We start from the raw sequence: 8,470 nt of genomic DNA, 5'->3' as shown, positions 1-8,470 counted from the left end.
GGGCGGAGTTCCGGCCGCGCATGCGCGGTCGGAAAAGACGGTCCGTCGGCTGCAAAAAACGTTACATGGAACTTTTTTGCAGCCGACGGTCCGCCAAAGCACGACGCAACCGTCACGCGACAGTTGCGACGTGTGGCAATCCGTCGCGTAATGTTAGTCAATGGAGAAAAAACGCATCCTGCAAACACTTTTGCAGGATGCGTTTTTTCTGCAAAACGACGCATTGTGACGGATTGCAGTTAACGCTAGTGTGAAAGTAGCCTAAGTTGGAACACAATCTGTTAATTCACTTCTGCAATAAACACACCGAGCACCACAAATTATTGTGAAGAGATCACTACAGTTATAGTCAGAATGGCTTATAGAATAAATTTTATTTTTATTGAACAGTAAACATCAGAAAAAGCAACAAAATAATGTTGTTATTTTTTTTTACACACTTTGCCCCTTAAAATAAAAAAAAATTATATAAACAAACCGCCATAAAGCAATCAGGTATATAGTTATCCTCCGGGATTGGCACGTAAGTTGTGCCCATGCTGTATGAGCAGGAGTTGACTGTAACATTTAGCAAAGCTCCTGGATCCTTCTGTGGCACTTCCACAGCATGAGCACAGGTTGTCAATTGTTGCCATCACAGCAACGAAGCCTAACAATAGCCTTGTGTTTCACAAATCTCAAGAAAAACTACGCTGGTAGGCGGTAAGTGCTGCTCATTCAATAATTATAATTTTACAATTTCAAGTACCAATATGGCGCTTGAAATAAAAAAATAAAAATTATTCTTTCCATAGACCCTCTGAAAACACCTAGACAGGTGAAACATGTAGGTGGGATGGGAAATAGGGCACTTAGACTTTAATAATCGATAAGATTGAATACAGCAGGCACGTATTTCACATCTAATGATAGTAGTTGGTGATTACTATCACATGACAGCTCAACAAACACCCAGTGATCAGGGGGCTGAACCCAAACAGTAACACAGACCTTGTGGTGAAGTCAGTGTTCGGTGTCTGTGCATGAACAGTACGGACAGTTCAGTACGAACACCTAACTTTACTGTCGGGTTCACCCATCTTTATTTGGGACTCATCTACGCAGATGTCCCTTCGGGGAATGTACACCTCAGCAAATTTGTTGTAGAAGTGATCAATGACTGGCCTAACTTTGAAAAGTCAGTCAAATTTGGGGGTCATCTTGCGGTGGATATTGTGTAATATCTAGTGATGAGCGAATATACTCGTTACTCGAGATTTTCCGAGCATGCTCGGGTGTCCTCTGAGTATTTTTTAGTGCTCGGAGATTTAGTTTTTCTTGCCGCAGCTGAATGATTTACATCTTGATTACATGTGGGGATTCCCTAGCAACCAGGCAACCCCCACATGTACTTATGCTGGCTAACAGATGTAAATCATTCAGCTGCGGCGCTGAAAACTAAATCTCCGAGTACTTACAAATACTCGGAGGACACCCGAGCATGCTCGAGAAATCTCGAGTAACGAGTAGATTCGCTCATCACTAGTAATATCATTGTCATGCAAAAATTTGTGGATGACCTCAAAGCTTATCCAGGACATAGCCATGAGGAAAACTGGAGTGTTACATAAAACATCAGCACTCCAATATTACCAAACATCTGGCTTCGTCACTAACGCCATGTGAAGTACAAGGTCCCAAAACTTCATTTCTACTGTGTCTACAGGGGTCGAGTTAGCAAATGATGGAGTGAGATTTTGATTTAAAAATTGTTGGGGGTACAAATTTGTCTGGGCCACCATGAGGTTTACAAAATCCTTACAGAAAAAGACTTTAAAGAAGCTGAGGCCGGTGGTGTCAAATTGGTCCTGATTGCAACACAAAATCAGGCATCTGCGGATCATAATCTTTGGGGGGTGAGGTCCAATAGGGGGTAACTAATGGTGGGTGCTGGCTCATTTGCTGTGCTGGGGCGTCTGCGTGGGGGTTCATTATCACTAGAGGAAGAGGAGGAAAAATAGAGGAAGGTGGCATCTACTCCCTCACTGTTAAGAGGCAAGGAATGTGTATGGGTCATCAGTTGAATACAGTCTTTGGGAAGAGAGGGACATTTTATTTTTTAAGTGGGTGGGGTGTGTGTTGTGTTTTTCACGTGTGTCTGGGTGTGTGGGCTGCATAAACAAATTTTATTTACGTATTTTTGGTGTTATATAAAACATCAACACTCCAATATTGGCAAACCTCTGGCTTCATCACTAAGCCCATGTGAACGACAAGGCCCCAAAACTTCAATTCTACTGCATCTACAGTGGTCCAGTTAGCAAGTGATGGAGTGGGATTTGGGGATAAAAATTGCTGGGCCACCATGAGGTTTGCAAAATTCTCAGAGAAAAAGACTTTGAAAAAGTTGATTTCTGTGAGGCCGGTGGTGTCAAATTGGATTCCTGATTTCAACACAAAATCAGGAATCTGTGGCTCAGAATCTTCAGGGGGTGAAGTCCATACAGAGTCTCCAACGTTGGGCGTTAGCTCATTTGCTGTCCTGATTTGGGATTGTGTATTTAACAATTGCCGTTCCATCAGTGACCTGTGATGTTTTCTCTTAAGTATTTTATATTGATTTTATTTTTTGTTGTAGTGTCTCTACGGTAACGGAGGCTGGGCCAACAGGAGGAATCAAGGGAAGCGGTCCATGACTGACTTACTATAAATACTTCCTGTCAAGGGTTATTTGTTTATGCGCTTTTTTTCATGGCTTGACAAAAGCCCTGCATGGCTGAGACCTTGCTAGTATTCCTGTGTGTACATTGGTGTCAATAAAAACTAGAAGATACCCGGTGCCTTGGATTTTTAGAGTGCGTACCATTTCTACAACCTATTGGAGGAGCTGTACTAAGTCTGTACGAGACACAGAGTGGTGCATGGGATACAGCGTGTTCACTGATTGGTGCGATCGGACAATAACATCCAATCATTGCTGGGGCTGTTGTTCCCTAGAACCTGCCTATGATCGGTGCTGTTATGGCACCAATTATAGCCTGACTTAAATGTTTCAGGCAATTCTGTTTGCCAAAACATTGAAATCGCTGCGATTGACTGTTCAGAATTGAACAATCACAGCAATTGTAATTCATGTGATCACAGTGCCAATCGCCATGACGTAACTGTACGTCATTGCTCGGGAACCCCTTCCTGACCATAATAATACCAGTATTAGGTATGTGAAATGTTAAGAAGGGGTTCATCTAAAATCCAGCTATAAAGATTTTTAATAAAATATTTTTGTACATAGCTACTCTATATTCCATGATACCCAAAAGCATTTTCAACATATTAGTCTGTTATTACCTCTATATCCCAGTGTTTGCCTAACATTTGCAATGGTAAAAAAAAAATATACTTCTAAGAAACAGTACAGACTTATTGTAGAACGCAGTAAAATGATTAAAAATTACATCATTGCCACAAACTTCTCACATATCAAGTTCCACTTTGTGTGAACATCATCATCGTCTGGGTAGCTCCTCAATAAAGTAGTCACTAACAAAATTATTTCTCTTGGACAAAATTTACTGCCAACCAAACTCTCCTGCAGCTCAGAGCTATGCCGCGCGGACAGCCAGTGACTGGGCAGTGCCAGTGAGCAGCTCTCTATATGGCCATTTTTTATAGACATGGCTATATTACCATCCACCACGATATCCTTATGCAAAATCTGAAAGGTCTTCTGCACATCGAACTTTGGCGTCTTTCCATAAATCCAATCCCAAGTGCACAACTCCTTTATTTTTGGTGTAATCCCCGGAAAGAGGGCCTCATCACTTGGGTCAACTACATGAATTATTGGTTTATCGTCATACAGAAAACTATATTCTTTGGCGATGGCGTCCATAACGGCTTCACATGTTAAAGATGGATGAGCATGGGAGAGGTTCTGAACAAGTGAAGGCACGCTAGGTGTGGCATTACTATGTATACCGTCATAAGGACTATATAGCACTAGGGGTAAAAGGGAGCTGTCGGCACTGCACAACAGTGTACAGTGGTGGTATGCAACAGTCCTTCCAAGCTTTGAAGCAGTCCCCGACACCTTGTACTTTCCATCTAACAGTAGGTCATATCTCTTTGTGGTCTGTACATCCAAATATGGCTGCAATGACTTAAGAGCCCTAATAACCAGATGTAAATTTTCCATTCTATCGTATTTTTTCTTGGATGTGAAGAAAGTTAAGTTGATATTTCCCAAATCATGAAATACGGTCCCACCGCCACTTCTTCTCCTCGCCAGAGTAATCCCCTTCTCCCTCATCAGACGAAGATTGCATTCTTTCCATGGATTCTGGTGCCGACCGATCACCACCGTTGGTGAATTCCTCCAAAGAAACAGAACACTCTTTTGTTCCAGGTCCATGTGATCATGAATCCAGTCCTCAACCGCCAGATTCTCATACACATTGCTTGATGCCGACTGTAGAATGAGCCCTTCTCTAGCCAAACTTCCAAATCGTGCAGCTGTCCCGTGGCACAATATTGGCACGCAAATCCTTTTCAAAGCCAATGGACTGAACAGCATTTTCACTAAAATCGAGAGAAAAAAAAATAGCGGTTAATGTGAATAAAGCCTGGACGTATCATTGAAATGCATTCTTAACATGGTTAGTTTCCAAATTTTGTTTTCCGTTATTGCCCAGATTTGGACTAAAGTTATAGCGGTAATTATTGCGCACTGGGAGACTAAAACTTGGGACTGTCCACAAAAAAAAAAAAAAAAACATAATAAAAGAGCTGATCATTTAAAGAGTAACCGTTATTTTAATGTATATTACATAAATCAATAGTGTATGTGGAAATAATTAACTTTGTAATATATTATTAAGGAAATGGATTGTTCTTTCACTCTCAATTCAGTGGTAAAATCTGTATTTTATTATTTTTATTTATTATTATTATACATTTTTATAGCGCCATTTATTCCATGGCGCTTTACATGTGAATACGGGGCAAATATAGACAAATACATTAAACATGAGCAGATAACAAGGCACACGAGTACATAAGGAGGGAGGACCCTGCCCGCGAGGGCTCACAGTCTGCAGGGGGTGGGTGAGGATACACTAGGAGAGGGAAGAGCTGGCTGTGCGGCTGTTCAGTAGGTTGAGGATCACTGCAGGCTGTAGGCTTGTCGGAAGAGATGAGTCTTCAGGTTCTTTTTGAAGGTTTCTATGGTAGGCGCAAGTCTGATGTGTTGGGGTAGAGAGTTCCAGAGTATGGGGGAAGCACGGGAGAAGTCTTGGATGCGGTTATGGGAAGAAGAGATGAGAGGGGAGTAGAGAAGGAGGTCTTGGGAGGACCGGAGGTCGCGTGTAGGTAGGTACCGGGAGACCATGTCACAGATGTATGGAGGAGACAGGTTGTGGATGGCTTTGTACGTCATGGTTAGGGTTTTGAACTGGAGTCTCTGGGCGATAGGAAGCCAGTGAAGGGCTTGACACAGGGGAGAGGCTGGGGAATAGCGGGGGGACAGGTGGATTAGTCGGGCAGCAGAGTGTAGGATGGATTGGAGTGGTGCCAGAGTGCTAGAGGGGAGTCCAGAGAGTAGGAGGTTGCAGTAGTCGAGGCGGGAGATGATAAGGGCATGCACTAGCGTTTTTGCAGTGTTGCGGTCAAGGAAAGCACGGATCCGGGAAATATTTTTGAGTTTGAGACGACAGGAGTGAAGACTGATTTTCCCATTATTGAGAGAGGACTTGACAGTTGGTGCTTTTAAAATTCTATGGAGGAAGAAGAGGGAGGATATAGGGGAAGCCACAAACATACTGCTGCAAATTCGACTGAAAATACAGTACTGATCGTCATCTCTTATCTCAGGAATCAGAAAACCTGTATTGAAGATATATGAACAGACATTTTACCAGTGAATTGAGAATTTTGAAAATGACTGATCAGTCCTTTCAGGAAGAGAAACAGATTTCTTTGATCAGATCTATTATAAAGTTTAATATTTTCATCTGTACTATTGATTTATATATTAAAAAAGTAAACAAAATAATAAAACAATTCTTTAAATCCTCACATCATCAATTCAGGGGAAGTGTATTAAAAGATGATGCCTATTCAAAAGAAGGTGCGACCGTACCCGTTGGAGCGGTGGCAGCTTATTGTTCTTGGAAATCACCATATACAGTATGTCTGGCACAATAATGGCCTGGACACAGGAGCTGATCATGGAAATGTAGCAACTATGGCATCTATGGAGTCAGAAAGAAAGGTTATCAACCTCATTAATGGCCCTGAAACATGACAGTGAGGTTCTGTTTGCTTGCGATGATAGTCGGGTGCCAAATGGAAGCCCGAGGTTTATCATCTAAGTTACAAAGTCAGACCCTGATAGAACGGACATCTGAATGAGGCCTTTTCGTGTGCAAAAAAAAAAAAAACCAGGTTGATTTTAATGAGTTTTTTATCCAGTTTTCAAACATTTTGGGCCCATGCCTCTGTTTTTAGCATCAGTGCTGCAACCATGTTTCTCAAATGCAAAAAAAAAAAATAAAAACTGCAGACTTCTCCCAGAAATTGGATAGTAAAGAGCAAGGCCCAATAATAAAAGTCAGCATTAGGCCACGTTCACTCGTTCAGGATTTTACATCAGTATTTATAAGGCAAAATAAGGCACAATCAGAGGCAAAGTATAATAGAAACACGTCACCACTTCTGTATTGATCACCCTCTCCTGGTTTTGGCTTACACATACTGAGGTAAAATACTGACCAAATACTGATAGTGTGAACGTGGTCTTACAGAACTACTGCAGTGTATCAAATGAGCAATCATCCCTATAAAGTCAGCAGAGTGCCCCATATAACCAATATCAGGTGCCAAGCTCACCTATAGGGACAATTATTTATTTATTTACTTAACTTGTGGCTAAAAATAAAGTTTGCATTTGAGTTTCATCAAAAACTTCCCACCTTTTGGCTTTTTCAGGCTCTTTGTTTCGCAGCACATCTATAATTGATGTTGTGTGAATCACAAGTCAGTTGCTAGGATCTCAGAAAAAAGATGAAGCGTTTCAAACTAGCGCTCAATCTGAGAGAGCTCGCTGACAGACTGTCAGTTAACTCATTCTGCAGCCAGTGATAGTGTAACACAGAAGCTATAGCTGGCAAACACTGCAACATTTTTAATGAAACCCAATTGCGGAAATTATTTTTAGCCCCAAATACATACATTTTAGTATTTTTTTAGTAAAAAAAAAAAAAAATTATATAGGACTAATGGACAGCCCCTTTAATACACATTTATGCAAGCAGAAGGCCCACTCACAAACAGTGCCAGCCACAGGTGTACTTTACCATTCACTGCCAGCAACTTGTCACTAGAGGGCGCTCGTTATACACATCAAGGAAGCACTGTGAATAACGAGTGCAGCTGGCGCCCTCTAGCGGCCTCTATTTCAGGCTCCCGCACAGACCTGCACAGAAGGCAAGCGAGGCTTTATACTATAGGCTCTAGGACTCGGTACTCTGCAGTGCGGCCATGTGAAGTTATGGATGCCAGAACTTGTACCACCATATCCACACAATTACCTCCCCGACTCCGGCACACTGAAGTCTTCCCGCACATGCGCAATTCTCAAAGTCCGATTCATTACGCTACAGTAGAGGTCTGCTGAAGGACCTGTGGTGACGTCCCGATCATGTGACCGGTCACGTGTGTGGGAGTGGTCGGGTAGCTGCAGGAGTGTCATGTGCCCCTTCTCTTCCGCAGGTGTCAGAGCTGTGAACTAAGTAGTCACACGTGGGTGTTTGGCGGGAATTTTCCCACAGCAGTTTATCTGCTCCACAAATGTTGCCTGTGGATTTTGTTGCAGATTTCATTTTCCCCATTAGTCTTAAGTTCACACTAGGCGTTTTTGCTGCTGTTTACAGTGAAGCCTATGAGATTTCTGAAACATCATGCACATATTGTTTTTAGTATTTTATGCTTTGCATGTTTTTTTTTTTACGTAGAACATGTTACTTTCAGCGTTTTTCACCCACTGACATGAATGGGTGGTGAAGAGACGCATAGTGTGAACCTACCCTTACAAGTGAGTATTCACACAGTGCGGATTTTGTTGCAGTTACCTCTTTTATCTGAAATGACCCCAATCAGATGAATGGAGCTGATTTACACCTGCAGAAATAGCGGCAACAAAATCTGCACATCGGCAATAAGGCTATGTGCACACATTGCGGATTGGGGCGCAGAATTTTCTGCACAAAATCCGCATCTCCTGGCAGATCTGACGCGTTTTTGTGCGGATTTTCTACGTTTTTTCCATCGCGGATTTCTGTAATGGAAGGGGTCAGAAACGCTGCAGTTCCGAACAAAAGAAGTGACATGCTACTTCTTTTGATCCGCAACGTTTTTCATGCGGAATTTTCCGCACTATTAGCACAGCTTTTTCTTTTCTATTGATTTACATTGTACTGTAAATCACTTTGCAGAT

The 8,470-nt window shown here is 42.1% G+C and overlaps 1 protein-coding gene across 2 annotated transcripts; it reads right to left on the bottom strand.

Moving 5' to 3' along the window:
• Window positions 1–370: 370 nt before the first annotated feature.
• Window positions 371–7,677, bottom strand: LIPT1 (lipoyltransferase 1). 2 transcript variants are annotated; one of them, XM_069757509.1, is made up of 2 exons: window positions 7,566–7,677; window positions 371–4,557 (listed from the first exon to the last, which is right to left on the bottom strand). In XM_069757509.1, exons 1-2 carry the CDS (start codon window positions 7,600–7,602, stop codon window positions 3,431–3,433), a joined length of 1,164 nt encoding a protein of 387 aa, XP_069613610.1. In that variant the 5' UTR covers window positions 7,603–7,677; the 3' UTR covers window positions 371–3,430. The 2 variants fall into 2 exon arrangements, with proteins under 2 accessions (XP_069613610.1, XP_069613611.1); XM_069757510.1 differs by lacking the exon at window positions 7,566–7,677 and adding an exon at window positions 7,332–7,449 and having other exon boundaries at window positions 377–4,557.
• Between the last annotated feature and the right edge of the window lie 793 nt (window positions 7,678–8,470).

This window comes from Ranitomeya imitator, chromosome 3, assembly GCF_032444005.1.
Source record: "Ranitomeya imitator isolate aRanImi1 chromosome 3, aRanImi1.pri, whole genome shotgun sequence".
Classification (NCBI taxonomy): domain Eukaryota; kingdom Metazoa; phylum Chordata; class Amphibia; order Anura; family Dendrobatidae; genus Ranitomeya; species Ranitomeya imitator.
Note: the sequence above shows the minus strand (reverse complement) of the source record. Positions and strands in the feature narration are given on the sequence as shown.

Bases quoted from the DNA above. Each gene is read 5' to 3' on its own strand.
- LIPT1 (XM_069757509.1), bottom strand. From the start codon at position 7,602: ATGTGCGGGAAGACTTCAGTGTGCCGGAGTCGGGGAG. The intron at 4,558-7,565 runs GTAATTGTGTGG...TCTCGATTTTAG, and splicing joins AGTGTGCCGGAGTCGGGGAG to TGAAAATGCTGTTCAGTCCA.